The sequence below is a fragment of the Homarus americanus genome, unplaced genomic scaffold, assembly GCF_018991925.1.
Source record: "Homarus americanus isolate GMGI-L3 unplaced genomic scaffold, GMGI_Hamer_2.0 scaffold6317, whole genome shotgun sequence".
NCBI lineage: Eukaryota > Metazoa > Arthropoda > Malacostraca > Decapoda > Nephropidae > Homarus > Homarus americanus.
The window spans coordinates 22,175,217-22,195,353 of NW_024730668.1; the positions used below are offsets into that span (position 1 = coordinate 22,175,217).

General features: G+C 35.9%; 1 protein-coding gene across 3 annotated transcripts in view; it reads left to right on the forward strand.

The window, feature by feature from the left end:
* LOC121867336 (enoyl-CoA delta isomerase 2-like) overlaps positions 1 to 20,137 on the forward strand; it is a 58,491-nt gene that overhangs the window by 18,158 nt on the left and 20,196 nt on the right. For all 3 annotated transcript variants that reach the window (XM_042367261.1, XM_042367263.1, XM_042367262.1), the window contains exons 5-6: positions 6,801 to 6,905; positions 19,176 to 19,293. In XM_042367261.1, coding sequence (XP_042223195.1) covers positions 6,801 to 6,905; positions 19,176 to 19,293 — 223 coding nt within the window. The remainder of the gene's footprint in view (positions 1 to 6,800; positions 6,906 to 19,175; positions 19,294 to 20,137) is intronic.

Here is a 20,137-nt window from a genome sequence, read left to right on the forward strand (position 1 = left end):
AAGTGATGATAAATACACTACAGTAGTCTTTATTAAGTGGTGATAAATACACTACAATAGTATTTATTAAGTGATGATAAATACATGACTGTACAGCATGCCCTTCAAATTCATGGGGGTTAGATTCTCAAAAAGGCCGCGAAATGCCAAATCCTCGAATAACATTTGCTGACCAAGGGGGGGGGGGTAATTTTTACTTGTGTACAAAGAAATGTATATTCCCTTTTTGCCCATAGGACAATTATTTCTTTTACCTGTATTATATATGTGTGTTTATGTAGAAACACACACACACAAAACACATACAAATAATTAATAATGGGAAAATCCTCTCACAAATAATAATAAAATATTATTAAAAATGTTGAGTCTACCCTCAAGTCTACTCCATGCTCTGTTAATAGCAAAGCACGGAATGGAGTTGAGAGTAGACTCAACATTTTTAATAAATTTTTTCTGATTATTTGCGAGAGGATTTTGCCATTATTATTTATTTGCGAGAGGATTTTGCCATTATTATTTATTTGCATGTAAATAAATCACTGTAGGTATGCGTAATCCATGTATATATGCTAATAACCACATAGGAAACAAGAAAACATAAAGTTCCCAAGTGCTTTCATGTAATTCACATCTTCAGGGCTGAGTACAGACTAAGGAGTAATTATTGACAAGGCTAATACATACAGTAAAGAGTGAGATCAAGTCCCTAGGGACAGCAGGTGTCCACCATAATCAGGTCATAAGGTAGGGTGACCCAACCCTTTCACCTGGTTACAAATCTTCTTAATCACAAAATTGTCCATTTTGTACATACCATTACTGAAATTCATGTTGACAGATTCAGTATGTTTAATGTTCCTACTGACAATTGAATTACAACGTAATATTCAGGAGGCATTATCCCAGTCAATGCAATGCTATTATCTCTCATATGAATGAACAAAGCATTGGATTCCTGGCTTGTCCTAACACTATATTTATGCTGTTTAAGTCTAGTTATAAGATCTTTTCCCGGCTGGTCTAAGTAGAACATATTACATTCCTTACAAGGGACCTTGTAAATGCAGCCGCCTGCATTGTTGGGGGAGTTCTTAATTAACATTAGTTTTACAGTGCATGAGTTACTAAATGTTATAGTACTTATGTTCCAGGTTTTCAGTTGTAGAGGAATTTGAGATAATTTTTTTTTAAAGGTAATTCTAAGAGATTTTTATTGTCATAGGGAGGCTTAGGATCAGTTCTATAAAAAGATATCTTAGCGATGTTAGGGCATTTGTTTATGTATATATATATATATATATATATATATATATATATATATATATATATATATATATATATATATATATATATATATATATATATATATATATATATATATATATATATATATATATATATATATATATGATAAAATCATATACCTTATCGTATTCATTTTCCTGTGATTTATCAAGATTTATATATATGAAATATATATATATATATATATATATATATATATATATATATATATATATATATATATATATATATATATATATATATATATATATATATATATATATATATATATATATATATATATATATATATATATATATATATATATATATATATATATATATATACAGTATATATATAGTATATATATATATATATGTGAACCCTCACTTTACGCGGTCAATTGAACCCACGGAGGCCCGCGTAAAGCGAGAAACGCGTAAAGTGAACAATATAACATATGGGATTAAATGAAATAGAGACCGGCTGACCCCCAAACTCCACTTTTTCCGACACAATACCTATGTTCTAGTAAAAATGACATCTTAATTTTATGATGGTACATGCACACAATTAATACTTAAGAGAAATAGAGAAATACAGTCGCCAAGTTAATGTCCATTCAAATAATGGACTCAACTCCCTCACCCTCTTCTTACACTCCTGGCTCTTCCCTCTCTGAGAAATGTTTGGGGGAAAACCACTAGATTTTAAGGTACAGGTAGTTCTGCTATAACGCGATAATTGTGTTCTTGTAAAATATCATGTTATAGAAAATCGCGTAATAGAAATAACAGGGCTTATGGAGAAAATAGGGTTAGGTGCAGATTACTCGAAATCAAAAAAATTTAGTAGTTGGCCTAACACAAAGGATAGCACAGTCTAAATAAATGTTACATTCATATCTAATAATGAAATCATACAGTAAATTTAACACTTTACCTTGAAAAAATATGAATGTAACTTGATGGGGGAGCAGGGTGATTTTGAGGTTGATAACATCGAGCTTCTCTTCAAGTGTTATATCCTTTCTTTTACGATAATCACCGGGAATTCTATCATCAGAACGCTTTTTGGAGATATTCTTCTTTACCATATTCACAGTTAATACCACAAAATTGGAGAAATAGTAAGCAAAAATCGCGTTATAGCAAACAAGCGTTCGCGTTATACAAATATTGTTCCGAATTCATAAATCGCGTTAGAGCAAATTCGCGTTATCAAAACACGCGTTATAGCAGAACTCACTGTATAGTGATAAATAATCCCTCAAACTAAAGTTAGGATAATATAATAGTCATTGCTGGATTCCTTGTAAGACCAGGAATATTTTGAATATAAATGTCATATTTTTTGCACAAAAGATAACATATTTACTCAGAGCAAACAAAATACTTAGAGTAGATCTAAAATTTGTATGTCTAATGCAAAATCTATGATGTTTATATTCAAAATGATCATCAAATTGTAAGAATTCCAGCAATGTAAATTATATTCTGGCCGGGTAATTTGTATGAATTTTATGAGCTAAAACAAATATCTTCAATAAATAAAAAAAAAAATATTCTTCACACACTATCTGTCAATCAAAGTACCCCACCTTTCCTCCCCCCCTCTTCCAACCGCACCAGATGGTCGGTCAGTCCCTCCCTCCCCCCACCCCCCACCAACCCTCCCTATCAGAGAAATGTGTGGGAGAAACCAGAATATTTACCTTTTTAGTAATAAATAATACCTCAGACTAAAGTTAGGATAATATAATTGACATTGCTGGATTCCTTGCAAGACCAGGAATATTTTGAATATACACCTCATATATTTTGCACAAAAGATAACATATTTGCTCTGAGCAAACAAAATACTTGCATTAGATCTAAAATTTGTATGTCTAATGCAAAAGCTATGATGCTTATATTCAAAATGATCATCAAATTGTAAGAATTCCAGCAATGTAAATTATATTCTGGCCAGATAATTTGTATGAATTTTATGAGCTAAATAAAAAAAAATTATACTTCACCCGCGTATATGAGTAGATGCACTGCTTAAAGTGGGAATTCCGGTTCTGGAAGGGTACCGCGTAAACGTGGAAACGCGTAATGTAATGTGGGACCGCGTAAAGCAAGGGTTGACTGTATATATATATATATATATATATATATATATATATATATATATATATATATATATATATATATATATATATATATATATATATATATATATATATATATATATATATATATATATATATATATATATATATATACTATATATATATATATATATATATATATATATATATATATATATATATATATATATATATATATATATATATATATATATATATATATATATATATATATATATATATATATATAGTTAACCCTCACTTTACGCGGTTAATGTAACCCGGAGGGTCCCGCGTAAAAGTGAGAAACGCGTAAAGTGAATAACATAACATATGGGATTAATTGAAATGGAGTCCGGGCCGATCCCCAAACTCCACTTTTTGACGACACACAACTATGTTGTAGTAAAAATATTATCTTAACTTTATGATGGTATGCACACACAATTAATAATTAAGAGAAATATCAATAATATTAGGTTTTTTAACACTTAGAAAAAATGGCTGGGCACACGGGGATGGGCGGTTGGTTCCGAGGCAGAGGGCAGATTATTGGCCCTCACCTGTGTCACTTGTATCAATTGTATCACTATCCACCACAGAGGCTTGCAGGGCCTCTTTGTCAAACTCCCCAAAGTCCATATAAGTCCATATCCTCACCATAATTATCAGTATCACTGACTTGGGCCGGCTGTGGTGGGTGGCGGGTGAAGAACTGGTAATGTTTTGATGACTGGGCGACCTTGTGCGCACCATGTTCGCGCAGCTTACACAACATGGCGGATGGCGGGAGGTTTGGATCCAAAAATGGCGCGGCTCTCCAGCCGCTCTCCGCGTAAAGGGGTACACGCACCACGGAATGTGAGCATCCTGGGTTCCGGCAGGGCACCGCGTAAACGTGGAAACGCGGAATGTGGGACCGCATAAAGTGAGGGTTAACTATATATATATATATATATATATATATATATATATATATATATATATATATATATATATATATATATATATATATATATATATATATATATATATATATATATATATATATATATATATATTGATCCCTCGGTTAACAAACACAATTCATTCCAGCTGGCCGTTCGTTAACCAAAAATTTCATTGAGCGAATCCATTGTTTCAGTGGGATATTGAGTAATTGGTTCCAGCTCACCGAAAAGTACATGCAAAGTAAAAAAAAATGCAGTAAAATACACTTACTTTGAGGTGTGTATGTAGAAGGCTCCTGGTTGTTGATGATGATGGGAATTAGAAGTGGGGGTGGAGGAGAAAGGAAAAGAGAAGGAAGTGGGGATGGAAGAGAAATCACCCCAAGCTTGATGTAATTCAAGATTATTTTCTTTAAATCAACACTGCACTGCACTATATATTGTCAATATGTTAAATAAATTTCAGAGTGACCAATAATTGAACTGTAAAAACATAAAATTACTCTGTATTCAAGAGACCCACAAGCAAGATGTTTCCTCCACTGAATAGAGATACAAACTGAGGCCTTGGTGGGTGAGTGAAGTGGCTGATGGGCGCACCATGAAACTAGTTCCCTGTACTGAAATTATGTTAAATAAGTGTTAAAGCGACTAATAATTTTAATATAAAAATTGGAAAAATATTGAATAACACAACCTTCTTGATATTTACTCCATTGGAAACGAATTTAAGCCCTAGAACCGATTACTGTATTGGCAAACTAATATTCCAGCTGGTGAGCAAGCGAAAACATGTTGACATTATTTCGTAAAAATTTCGTTAACTGAATTTTTGTACGTTAACCGAATTGAAGATTCTTATGGAAGGTAATTCATTAACTGAAATTTCGTTAACCGAGGCGTTCGTTAACCGAGAGATCACTGTATATATTCCTCATCTATGAATTCCGTTACTGGATGTTCACCCTGCCGGCTAAATTGGCATTGGCACAAGTAAGGAAGGCAGCTAAGATGATGGAAAAAGAGAGTTGGTGCCAGTACACATCCTTGTTTTACCCGTTTGGATGGGGAAGAACTCAGAGTGGGTGTCATTGTGCAGGACACTGCCGTTCATGCGCTCGTGGAGTTGCCTCACAATGGCAATGAATTTTGGTGGACAACCAATCTGCCAGAGGGCTTCCCCATTGACTAAGTTGAAGGCCTAAGTAAGGTTGATGAAGGCCATGTACAAGTCACGAAGCTATTCTCTGCCCTTTTTCTGTATCTGGCGGGCAGCAAAGATCATGTCAGGGGTGCCACATGATGGTCTAAAGCCACATTGAGATTCTAGGAGGAAGTTTTCTGCCTCTGGAGAAGTCTGTTTTGGAGGACTTGGGCAAAAATCTTGCCATCTTCAGTCTCAACCTTGGTATACTTTGTTCTGTTCATTTGACTCTTAGAGTACTTGTGTCACTTTTGTAAATAAACATCGCTGGATGCTACACTCATTTCTTTTTTGTCTTGGTCTTCTTTAATTGGTCCACATATCTCACTAAAGCGGTTAATGCTGCCACAGAAACATGCAGTGAATTCATTCCGCTCTCCAATTGAACTCAAACTAGCTGTGCAAGCTGGGCACCTGGCTGATGGTTCCTTTCGCCAGTGTGACCAGTGTGTGGAATGTACCGTTGACTTATTGCCTGTGGATGAAATGCTATTGTGGATTTATTACACCTAAAACTCTAGTGTGACCGTAGCTTAAGGGTTAATTGGGTAAATTGAGGATAGGAGAGGTAAGGGAAGGCAGAGACAGGGATAGTTGAAAATGATGAATTAAATTTAAAGCTGGATCCAAAGAGATCCAAAATCTGGTTGGTTTGGTTTAGATATGCTGAAATTTGTTTATTTTATATTTTTTTTTAGATAAAAGGCCATAATTCCTTACTCTTGAGATGTGAAGATTGAACTTTCATTGAATTAAAGATAAATTCAAATTTATCCTTAAAATAACTGTTTACTGAAGCTTCCTGTATATTTTTCCTGAATTAGAATACCTGTAGGGTTTTTAAATAAAAATATCTGGGCTGTGTATTTAAAAGTGTAGAATACTTACATGTTCTTCATATTTTGAAAGGAAATTTAAAAGATGCTGGGAGTAAGAATATGTTGGAAGCCGATTCAGTCTCAACCCTTTTTGCTCTGTACATGTTAGACTTCAATAAATGACTATATTATTAAGTTTTGGTGTAAAAGTGAATGACAAAACTAGTTTTTCAGTGAATGAAATGAAATATCTGTAGGCTGAGGATGTTGCAGTTTTGTATACCCAGGGTGTGCTCAGAAAAATCTGAGCGACTGTAATAGTTTAATTTCATTTTAGGCTGCAGTGTCCCAAAGATTTCTACAAAAAAAAATTTGTTGCTTACATTTGGCTTCATCAACCATTTCAGAGGAAGTACATCAGCTGAGACATCTGGGACAAATGATAACACAAATCATCATTCAATGCAGGAGATGCAGGAGAAAGTTTCTTCTGGTGCCGAGATGTTCCGCAAGTAAATAATATGCTTATGGTTTAGGAGGATGAAGTAGACATTGTTTTGTGCATTTATAAGGTTTAGCCTTTCCTTGAGTTCTATTATAGTAAATATTCAGGTTTCATATTGCTAACTTCTGTCATACTCTTTTCATACTTCCCTTTCTTCCACATGTTTATATGAGTGCCAGTATCTTTTTTATGTAAGTGAACCATAATTTATGTATATATTTTTTCATTGCATTGTCATTAGATTGGCACTTAACATTTTTTAGTACAGTCAACCCTCACTTTACGCGGTTAATGTAACCCACAGGGTACCGCGGAAAGTGAGAAACGCGTAAAGTGAAGAACATAACATATGGGATTAATTGAAATAGAGACCGGGCCGACCCCCAAACTCCACTTTTTGACGACACACAACTATGTTGTAGTAAAAATATTATCTTAACTTTATGATATCAATAATATTAGGTTTTTTAACTCTTACATTAGTAGAAAAGATGGCTGGGCACACGGGGATGGGCAGTTGGTTCCGAGGCAGAGGGCAGATTATAATCTGAGGGCCAATAATTATTGGCCCTCACCTGTATCACTTGTATCAATTGTATCACTATCCACCACAGAGGCTTGCAGGGCCTCTTTGTCAAACCCCCCAAAGTCCATATAAGTCCATATCTTCACCATAATTATCACTATCACTGACTTGGGCCGGCTGTAGTGGGTGGCGGGTGAAGAACTGGTAATGTTTTGATGACTGGGCGACCTTGTGCGCACCATGTTCGCGCCGCTTACACAACATGGCGGATGGCGGGAGGTTTGGATCCAAAAATGGCGCGGCTCGCCAGCCGCTCTCCGCATAAGGGGTACACGCACCGCGGAATGTGAGCATCCTGGGTTCTGGCAGGGCACCGCGTAAACGTGGAAACGCGGAATGTGGGACCGCGTAAAGTGAGGGTTGACTGTAGATTAAATTCTTAGATATTAGAGCAAGCTATGTGAAGATGTACACTGACTGTAGTAACATAACAGAGATTCTGCTTTGCTTCCTGGTGGAAGAGATACTATAGTAAAGTGAACCACCTTTCCGACAAAACAATTGTCAAACCATCCGGCAAATGTACAAAATATATTAAAACTATAAATAATGATATAAAAAACATCAAAAATAGAGTACCATATTTTACGGCATATAAGATGCATGGCCATATAAGACACACATCCCATTTTAGCAGGGAGTATTTAGGAAAAAACATTGTGTGTATTTTCCTCCTGTAGCCATAGTTTTCTTTAAATAATATACATATACAGTACCAGTAAATGTGAGGAATAAATAAAAATAAACCTATAAATAAGTTAAAACAAAAAATACTGTATTGATAAGCCTTAGCAACGGAGACTAGCTGGGACACTGTCTCCGCCGATTCCCTAGCAACGCTCCCCACTCCTTACACTGCACCCACCTCCTGCTCCCCCACTGAACCAGCTAACTAGTGTGCAAAGAAATGTATATTTCCTTTATGTGTTTGCCCTTAGGACAATTGTTTCTTTTACTTTTTCACAATACTGTACGTATGTAGGATGATGTGTGTATGTAACTGAGTAAAAATAAATGAAGAAAGTTACGTACTGTATATCTACCAGAAAATACGAGATGAAAAGCAACCATAACACATCACAGTTTGGCCCAGTAGCTTGGTGGTTACAGTGATGAGTCTGACCTGGCTACAATGCCGCCAGTGATGTTAACAGATGCAAATGTACTGGCACCATCAACATCATACTTCATTACAGACACGAGCCACAGATACACCAGACTCTAACTCCTTTATTTACTCTAGTTTCTGCACAACAGATAAATGTACAGTACATGCTTTCTCTTCACACCACCACTTGCATTAGATGCCATGATTAATCACAATTAAGCACTACTAATTATCAGTAAACACTAATAATAACAGTAAATCCAGTGAAATTTGGCAGGGAGCGAGGAGAGTTACAACAGCAAATGACGTGTTAACTAGCGGTCACTCATTCCCCTTGCTTGCTCCCGTTGTCAGGCATACAATCGAAGTATGGGAGAAATACATATCTTGTAGTCTAATTTGAAAACGGTGATGGACACAGTGATAAACAAATTATATAAACCATGCATTTACCTACGATAACATAATAAGAAACATTGTATCATTACTAGAGTGAATGAAATAATATTCTCGCAAACAACAATTGACAACTTTTTCAGGTTTCCCACCTCCTTGGGCACCTGTGTCCTGCACGCTGACATCTTAGTTACACGGGCCTAAGATGATCTTTGCTCTGTTTTTGAGAATGCTTCTTAGGGAGGCTTCTTAGCCCCGGAACCCAAAATTTTGTCCAAATCTTCCGAAATCCGGATTTTCCAGGTCTAGATCTTCAAGGGTTCACTGTATACAGTACAGTGGTCCCTCGGTTAACAAGCACAACCCGTTCCAGCAGGTTGCTCGTTAACCGAAACTATTGTTTCAATGGGTTTTTGGGTAATTGGTTCCAGCTCACCAAAAATTGCCTAAATTCAACAAAAAAGGTAGAAAAGTACACTTACTTTGAGGTGTGTATGTAGGAGGCTCCTGGATGATGATGATGATGATGGGAATTAGAATGGGGGTGGAGGAGAAGGGAGAAGAGAAGGCATTGGGGTGGAAGAGAAGTCACCCCATGGCACCATTTCACCCATAAAATTTTAGTTCTCTTGGTGTAATTCAAGATTATTTTCTTTAAATCAACACTACACTGCAGTATATATTGTCAATATGTAAAATAAATTTCAAAATGACCAATAATTTGCTTGGAAACAGAAAAATAGCGTTTAGTTGAAGAGAGTCTCAAGCAAGATGTTACCTCCAGTGAAAACAGAGAGAGACTAACGCCTGTCTGGTGTGTTAACAGGCTGGATGGCACGCCAGAAACTAGTTTCTTTAACCTTCAATTATGTTCAATAATTGTTAAAATGACTAAAAAAGTTAATATTAAACTTTTAAAATTATTGAATAGTATAAACTTCTTGATATTTACTAAAATAATAAGGAATTTAAGCCCTAAAACCGATTACTGTATTGGCGGACTAATACTACAGCTGGTGGGCCGCCAAATGCAAGCGAAAACATGTTGAAGTCGGCTCATAAAAAACTCGTTAATCGAGGGATTGCTCGTTAACCGAAGTTAAGAATCTTATGGAAGGTAAATCGTTAACCGAAATCTAGTTAACCGAGGCGCTCGTTAACCGAGGGATCACTGTACAGTATATAGTTGAATATCGACATAAACTTTAGTAACCTCACCACCAGCCCAAGGTACAAGAAACCACACCATCCAAAATTTTTTTACCCAAAACAAATGAGTACATTTGCAAATGTTGTCAAAGAGGAACTGAAGGAGTTCAAAAAAGATCAGGGTGGTACTAAAGAAGTGAGTGTGAAAATTAATGATTTGGGCAGGGATAGGACAGTCCACACCCTGCGTGTTAAGTGATTGATTGTGGTAATTACATCCCTGGCGACACAACAGCTTAGGTCATATGCCGCTGAATTACCGTATATCTCGGCCTATAAGGCGTCGGGGTGCATAAGACGGCCCCCCCAAATTTCCATTTAAAAAGTAGCTTTTGAGCTCTATTTGCTGTATAAGACCAGTACCCCAAATGTGACACTTACCCACTGACTCAGTAGTCCTTTACCAACCATCCTTGGTTTTTTAAAATAAGGCCAATTCACTTCAAGTACAGTTGGTCCTCGTATTACTCGGTCCCGCATTCCGCGTTTCACCGTTAACTCGGTGCCTTGCCAGAACCTAACATTTTCACATTCCGCGGTCGTGAACCCCATTACGCGGAGAGCGGCTGGCAAGCCGCGCCATTTTTGGATCCAAACCTCCCGCCATCCGCCATGTTGTGTAAGAGGCGCGAAAATGGTGCGCACAAGGTCGCCCAGTCATCAAAACATGACCAGTTCTTCACCCGCCACCCACTACAGCCGGCCCAAGTCAGTGATAGTGATAATTATAGTGAGGATATGAACTTATATGAACTTTGGGGGGGTTTGACAAAGAGGCCCTGCAAGCCTCTGTGGTGGATAGTGATACAATTGATACAAGTGATACAGGTGAGGGCCAATAATCTGCCCTCTGCCTCGGAACCAACCGCCCATCCCCGTGTGCCCAGCCATCTTTTCTACTAATGTAAGTGTTAAAAAACCTAATATTATTGATATTTCTCTTAATTATTAATTGTGTGTGCATGCCATCATAAAGTTCAGATAATATTTTTACTACAACATAGTTGTGTGTCGTCAAAAAGTGGAGTTTGGGGATCGGCCCGGACTCCATTTCAATTAATCCCATATGTTATGTTATTCACTTTACGCGTTTCTCACTTTCCGCGGTACCCTCCGGGTTACATTAACCGCGTAATATGAGGACCAACTGTAATGTCATCAAATGTTACCCGCTGGTGTAGTGTAAACACTAGTGACGTCACTGAAGCGTCTGCTATTTACCGGTAACTGGAACTAATGTCTGTGTCGAATAAAATTTTTCCATTTACTTGAAATATATATATATATATATATATATATATATATATATATATATATATATATATATATATATATATATATATATATATATATATATATATATATATATATATATATATATATATATATATATATATATATATATATATACACACTAGACCCCGACTTACGACGGGGTTAGGGACCCAAATCCAGGTCGTAAGTCCGACATGGTCGTAAGTCCGACATAATAAAAAAAAAAAATATTTAATAAAAAATCTACAATGAAATACAGTACAGTAAAAGTAATGAATAATGATGAATGGATACAGTACAGTGAAAGTAATAAATAATAAGGAATGGATACAGTGTGACTGAGCACTTAACCTTTAATGTAGTCAGCTGAATGCACATGGGGCCCCCATAATTTTCTAATTATACATGGAGACTACATTAACTGGAAACGTTTCGGTATAGAAAATGCGTGTGTCATTTAAAAAATTTTTTTTATCTATATCTGAGGCGGTCGTAAGTCCCGACGGTCGTAAGTCCACGTAGTCGTAAGTCGGGGTCTAGGTATATATATATATATATATATATATATATATATATATATATATATATAGCCCAATAAAGCACGCGGACTTCTACATACAATCAACACCTCAACCCGCCAGGATTCGAACCCACGGCACACAAGCCTATGACTGTGACCGGGGAACGCTAACCGCTGGACCACCAGGATACTAAAAGCAGTCCTAGACTTTGTTATATTTCACACAAAGCCTGTTCAACGAGCTTATGGCGCCGTGAACCTCTAATGGGGACCACCCGTATCACTTAGGTGGTCAGAGTAACGTTTTACCAAATCCGGCTTCGAAACACGAGGATCCATATATATTTCATTAGCCCAATAAAGCACGCGGACTTCTACATACAATCAACACATGTTTGTAGGCGGGTGTGTACATGTAACTAAGTAAAAATAAATGAAGGAAGTTAAGTACAGGTGCTCCCCGACTTACGATGGGGTTAGGGACCCAAATCCAGGTCGTAAGTCGGAATGGTCATAAGTCCGACATTAAAAAAAACAAACATAAAATCTACAATGAAATACAGTCAGTAAAAGTAATAAATAATGAGGAATGGATACAGTGTGACTGAGCACTTACCTTTAATGTAGTCAGCTGAATGCACATGGGGCCCCAATAATTTTCTATTTACAGGATACATGGAGACTATATTAAATGGATGAAGCAGAGGAGGAGACAGGGCTGGGTGGGTCATCAATGTCGCTTTCTTCAGACAGGTTTATGTGCTGTGGAAACTTGCTGGTTGAAGGTATTGGATCATCTTGAGGGAATGAAGAGGCAGCACTGCTGGGGCATGAGGAGACAGCACTGGGGGACTTCTTAAAATTGATGTCCAATTTAGACTGCACAGTTTGCTTTTTCTTTTCATTATAAATTTCTCTGTAGCAAGCAAGTGCATCTTGGATCATTCTGTCAACTTTGGCAAAACGCTCATAATTTTGATCCATGCCATCAAACTTTTGCATCCCTTTATTAATTGTAGCAAATGCCTCTGCCATTTGCTTCACTGAAAACTTTTTGGGGGGTGCAGGTCCTTCTTCTACATTTAGACTCGCTTCTTCCTCTGCATCTTTGTGTGCCTCCAGTTCGATGAGATCTTCGTTACTGAGCTCTTCTGCTACACTTTCAACCAACTGTTCAACATCTTCATTATCAATTTCTAACTGAAGCTGTTTACCTAACTCCACTATCTTGTTACTAATATCCGAAATAACTTCATTTTCATTAAATCCTCTAAAACTGTTCACATATCTTTTCAGGACTTTCTTCCATATTCCATTCATGCAATGTTTTGTAACCTGATCCCATGCTGCACTAATGTTCTTTATACATGACAAAACGATGTACTCCTTCCAAAACTCTCTGAGCGTTTTCTCACCTTCAGTAGCAGCAATAGCCTGAGTGAAGGTTGTACGTAAATAATACGCTTTAAAGGCAGCAATAGCACCTTGATCCATGGGTTGGATGACAGAGGTAGTGTTAGGCGGAATGTACACCACCTTAACATCAGGGTGCATGTCGTCCAGGCGTGGTGGGTGTCCCGGAGCATTATCCAAAATCACCAAAATCTTGAATGGAATCCGTTGTTGCAGACAATACTCCTTGGCTCGAGGAATGAAACAATTCATGAATTTTTCCTCAAACAGCACAATGGTCATCCAGGCTTTCTTGTTACTGCGATATAACACTGGCAGTGTGTGCTTGCTGACATGTTTAAAAGCCCTGGGGTTCTCTGAATGATAGATCATGAACTGCTTTAGCTTGAAACCAGCCACATTCCCCCCAACAGAAGTGTAATTCGGTCCTTGAATGCCTTGAATCCTGGCATTGTTTTCGCTTCTTTGTGGATGTATGTCCGCTCAGGCATGCGCTTCCACATTGAATATTTGCTCAGGCAAATAATTTCCTTCTGCAATCACCTCATCTAACTCCTCCTTAAAAGCTTCGGCAGCACCAACTTCAGCACTAGCTGCCTCTCCACTCACCTTAACATTATGTAAACTGTAGCATTTTTAAATCTGTTAAACTACCCATGACTTGCTGTGAAGTTTTGCTCGCACTCATCTCTTGCCTGCTCCTTCAGGCTTTGGAACAGGCTTCTTGCTTTAGCCTGTAAGGTTAGAAGGCTTAAGGGTACACGCTTCTGGATTTGGTCTTCTATCCATATCACCAATAATTTTTCCATATCGTGAATAGGACCTTTCTTTTCTTCGAAATTATAGTTCCCTTTATAGGTGTTGTTCCTTTCACTACATCACGAATACGTTCCTTGTCCTTCAGAATAGTGGATTTGGTCGAGTGCGAGAAACCTAGATCACGTGAGATTGTTGCTACAGTTTTTCCATTCTCATATTGCATTATTATCTTCATTTTCATCTTAAAAGTAATTGCCTGTCTCCTTTTCTTCTGAGCACCACCTGCACTCTCACTTGTACGCTTTCCAATCATTATAAAGTCAATTAAATACGATAATAACTTAAGTACACAGCGCGATCAGTATAGGATACGATAGCCAAACACCAACTAAGCGCTGGACTGAGTGTAACCACTCGGTGACCCAAGCCACGCTCTCGCCCGGGATGGAAACATTTCGGTATAGAAAATGCGCGCGTCATTTGAAAAAAATTTTGGTCACGACTGCGGCGGTCGTATGTGCGAACGGTTGTACGGTCAGAGCTGGTCGTAAGTGCAGATGGACGTAAGTTGAGCCAGTCGTAAGACGGGGACTACCTGTGTGTGTATATATATGTATATAGTACAGTAGTACCCCGCTTAACGCGGTCAATTGAACCCACAGGGTACCATGTTAAGTGAAAACCGCGTTAAGTGAACAACAGAACATATGGGATTAATTCCAATAGAGACTGGCCGGACCCCCAAACTCTACTTTTTCCGACACAATACCTATGTTCTAGTAAAAATAACATCTTAATTTTATGATGGTACATGCACACAATTAATACTTAAGAGAAATAGAGAAATACAGTCGCCAAGTTAATGTCCATTCAAATAATGGACCTCAACTCCCTCCCTCTTTCTCACACTACACCTCGCTGGGTTCTTCCCTCTGGAGAAATTTCTGGGAAACCACTAAATTTTAATAAATAATACCTCAAACTAAAGTTAGGATAATAGCACTGACATTGCTGGATTCCTTGTAAGAATAGGAATATTTTTGAATATAAAATGTCATATATTTTGCACAAAAGATAACATATTTACTCAGAGTAAACATTATATCTAAAATTTGTATGTCTAATGCAAAATGTATGATGTTTATATTCAAAATGATCATCAAATTGTAAGAATTCCAGCAATGTAAATTATATTCTGGCCGGGTAATTTGTATGAATTTTATGAGCTAAAACAAATATCTTCAGTTAATAAAAAAAAAAATATTCTTCACGACACACTCTGTCAATCAAAGTACCCCACCTTGCCTCCCCCCACTTCCAACCGCGCGGTCAGTCCCAACCCTCCCCCCCACCCCACACCAATCCTCCCTTCAAGAGATGTGTGAAAAAACTAAATTTTAACATTTAGTATTAAATAATACCTCAGATTAAAGTTAGGATAATATAATTGACATTGCTGGATTCCTTGTAAAACCAGGAATATTTTGAATATAAATGTCATATATTTTGCACAAAAGATAACATATTTACTCAGAGTAAACATTACATCTAAAATTTGTATGTCTAATGCAAAATCTATAATGTTTATATTCAAAATGATCATCAAATTATAAGAATTCCAGCAATGTAAATTATATTCTGACCGGGTAATTTGTATGAATTTTATGAGCTAAAACAAATATCTTCAGTTAATAAAAAAAAAAAAATATTCTTCACACGGTAACAGATGGTCGGTTGGTCCCTCCCTCCCCCCCACCAACCCTCCCTACCTGATGTGTGGGAAAACCAGAATATTTACCTTTTTAGTAATAAATAATACCTCAAACTAAAGTTAGGATAATATAATTGACATTGCTGGATTCCTTGTAAGACCAGGAATATTTTGAATACAAATGTCATATATTTTGCACAAAAAATAACATATTTACTCGGAGTAAACATTATATCTAAAATTTGTATGTCTAATGCAAAATCTATGATGTTTATATTCAAAATGATCATCATATTGTAAGAATTCCAGCAATGTAAATTATATTCTGGCCGGGTAATTTGTATTAATTTTATGAGCTAAAACAGGCAGGCAGGCAGGGGGTGTGGTGGGGGAATCTAAAAATAGCGTCTCGGCGTATATGTGGAAAAAAACCGTGTTAAGTGAAAGTTCAAGCTAGCTAAGCGAAACCGCGTTAGCGGTACTACTGTATGTGTATATGTGTGTGTATATATATATATATATATATATATATATATATATATATATATATATATATATATATATATATATATATATATATATATATATATATATATATATATATATATATATATATATATATATATATATATATATATATATATATATATATATATATATATATATATATATATATATACACACACACACACACAGACCCGACTTACGACTACGTGGACTTGACGTGGGACTTACGACCGCCTCAGATATAGATAAAAATAAAATAAAAATAAAATAATTTTTTTTTTTTTAAATGACATACGCATTTTCTATACCGAAACGTTTCCAGTTAATCTAGTCTCCATGTATAATTAGAAAATTATGGGGGCCCCATGTGCATTCAGTGACTACATTAAAGGTTAAGTGCTCAGTCACACTGTATCCATTCCTTATTATTTATTACTTTCACTGTACTGTATCCATTCATCATTATTCATTACTTTTACTGTACTGTATTTCATTGTAGAATTTTTATTAAAATTTTTTTTTTATCTATGTCGGACTTGCGACCTGGATTTGGGTCTAACCGTCGTAAGTCGGGGTCTAGGTATGATATATATATATATATATATAATATATATATATATATATATATATATATATATATATATATATATATCCACAATAGCGTGGATAAGATAAATCTTGATAAAATCACGGAAAATGGAAACAACGGAGTACCTTAAGCGGGAGTTGAATTGGGTCGGTTTTCGGATTTTCCGAATTCTCAGGCAGTACTTTTAAAATTAAAATTTGGGAGGAATAAAGAAGAGATGAACAGGTACATTTTGATAGTTTATTCATTAGCAAATATAGCATGCTTCATTTATCAAAACGAGCAGTTTTAATGAAAAAGCTGTGAATTCTAGAATTTTATTCTTTGCCTTTTGATATCATAAATTGTAGACTTTCAATGTTGTATTTTCCATTAGAACAGTATTGCTCACTGCGATACTAGTTTCTTAATTATTTCAAGTTTGTCACTCAATTTCAACGTGTTCTTCTCTTCACACAGCAGTTTATCTACTTTAGGAGCCATTATTATGGGCTTGTACAGTAATCTGTAAATGGAAAGAGTAAGACTCAAAATATTGTTCTATTCATACTGTGCTTGATATAATACATTCACGGATGTAATATTTTTGCTTAAAATGACGTCCGTATTACAGTGGAAAGTGGGATCAAATGTGGCGAAACAATGACTTTAAAGATGATGATTGTAACACGAATGGTTTAGTTAAAAACCTGTTGTATTGTCACAATGGGATGAATAATTTATCGATACCATATTTCTGAATATTTTCATTAAAATCCATCAAAATCATTTTCTTTGTCATCGTCTGCAGCACCAAACAGCTTCTTCTCCCAGTCTCTCCTTGAACAGGGCTAGAGGGTACGTGTTTTGAATAGTTTTCAGTTAAAAACTATTACATCACCCGTATATTTTACCTAAACTGCGCCTGAATGAATATATTCTCGGAAATACTGTAAATAGTAGTTTTGCTGAAGCGTGATGTATTTCAATGTAAAATAGGATAAAATACATGGCGGAAACAAAAGACTTTACCTAAGCTTCCGATGTTCTTGAGATGTTGCAGCGTTTTTAATAGTTTTCGGTTAAATTCTGTTATATTACAATGATATTCTATTCATACTGTGCTTGATATAATACATTCACGGAAGTAATATTTTTGTTGAAATGAAATGCATTACAGTGGAAAGTGGGATAAAATCGTGGCGAAAACAATGACTTAGCGCTTTCTTTGTTTCAAAGATATTTTAGCTTATCACTTTTCGAATGGTTTAGTTAAAAACTGTTGTATTACAATAATATTCCTCCTAATTGACTTGAATAAATACTTGAATGAATATACAATATTTTGTTGGAAACTACCCGCGTTTCAGTGTAAAGTGTTGTAATAATAAATGGTAAACAATTTGCCTTGGGCACTCGTGTTTCAGTTTATAGGGCGTAGAGCGTTTGTACTGAAGTTGTTGTTCCTTACCCTCAAACGTGGGTCGAACTATAAGCGAGGAATATCATAAATTAACGATTTCTTGGTCAAAAATCAGGGTCGACAGATAAGCGAGGGGGTTTATAGATGGTATATACGGTATGTTGTCACAGTTTGATTGCTCGTTTTAAAGTGGAACCCGTGGTAAGCTTGTTGTCGCTGTGCAGCTGTGGGGCTCACGCATGCGCTTTTATACACACAAAAGCCGCTAAAAAAAATAAATAATTAATAGTTTTCAAAAGTCAGTTCGGGTGGTCGGGATTTTGGTTTTCTATATATATATATATATATATATATATATATATATATATATATATATATATATATATATATACAATATATATATATATATATATATATATATATATATATATATATATATATATATATATATATATATATATATATATATATATATATATATATATATATATATATATATATATATATATACGTATATAATTTTTTTTTTTCGGTACAATTTATGGAAATAATTCCATACCGTACCATATCGTACTGTACCCTTCTGCCGCCCTTGATGGTAGGTTAGGAGTGTCTGAAAGAGTAAGATGCGACTTTGCTGTTTAGAGATCAATTATGGGAGTGGAATATTAAAGGAGATTAATCCTAGAATGTTGTACAGGAGGATCTATTTATCCAAAATATTAATACTCATTATTACTCATTATATTTTAAAGAATTTTATTAAAAAGAAATAGTGAATATACTTTTCTCATTTAAACAGTTTTGTGTCATCCTTTATTGACTTCCCAAAGCCAGTGATTGCCATTGTGAATGGACCAGCAGTGGGCGTTGGGGTTTCAGTACTGGGACTCATGGATGTAGTGTATGCTTCTGACAGGGTGAGTTTTGAGTACTTTACCATACTTCAACATTTGAAGTACATAACTTTCCCATATGAATGTCATTCAACCGATTCATAATACTGTACTTGGTGTCTTCGTATAAAGTTGCTTGCCGTAGCTGTTCACTTTCAGCCCATGCCAGGGAAGGCTACTGTAGTGCCAAGCTCTGATACCAAGCAGAAAAAATGCCCCCAAAGAATTAAACTTAGACAATAATTACAAAATCATTGTAGCCTGTCTTAATCCTGTGTTGAGACAGCTCCCCTTTCTGACATACTTTGGCATGAATCATCAGCTAGATCATCAACATATTTTAAGCAACTTTCCTTGCGACAAGATAAATGCCGGCAGTATCTGCTTTAATTAATTATTTGTACCACCTAGAACATTATAGCTCTGGCCTATACATTACCCCAAAAGTGCACTGAGATAGGACTGTATCATTTCACTCCCCAAAACCTGGAACTATGCCTAGAAAAGGCTCTCCTTGTGATTTGGTGGCTCAACTGAATACTGTATAAGGGATTACACCTGGTCCCAAAATAGCTAAGTCCAAATAATAGCTGGGTGAGGTATATAAAGTACAGTACAGTACATGATGATTGTGTTGTTATGGTACTATGGTTTTAATTCTTCCTAATTTGAACAATGAAACTTGCTTCCAAACTCCCTTTTAAAGGAAATGGTTCAACAAGAAAGATAGCAAGTTCATTTCATTAGTTTATTCAGTCAACCTATGTTTATGGTCTCCCAAGGACTAAAGCTGAAGGTTTTGGTTTGCAACATTATTAAAGGTCTCTGTTAAAGTCCATCAGGCTATAAATGCCAGTGAATGATTCCA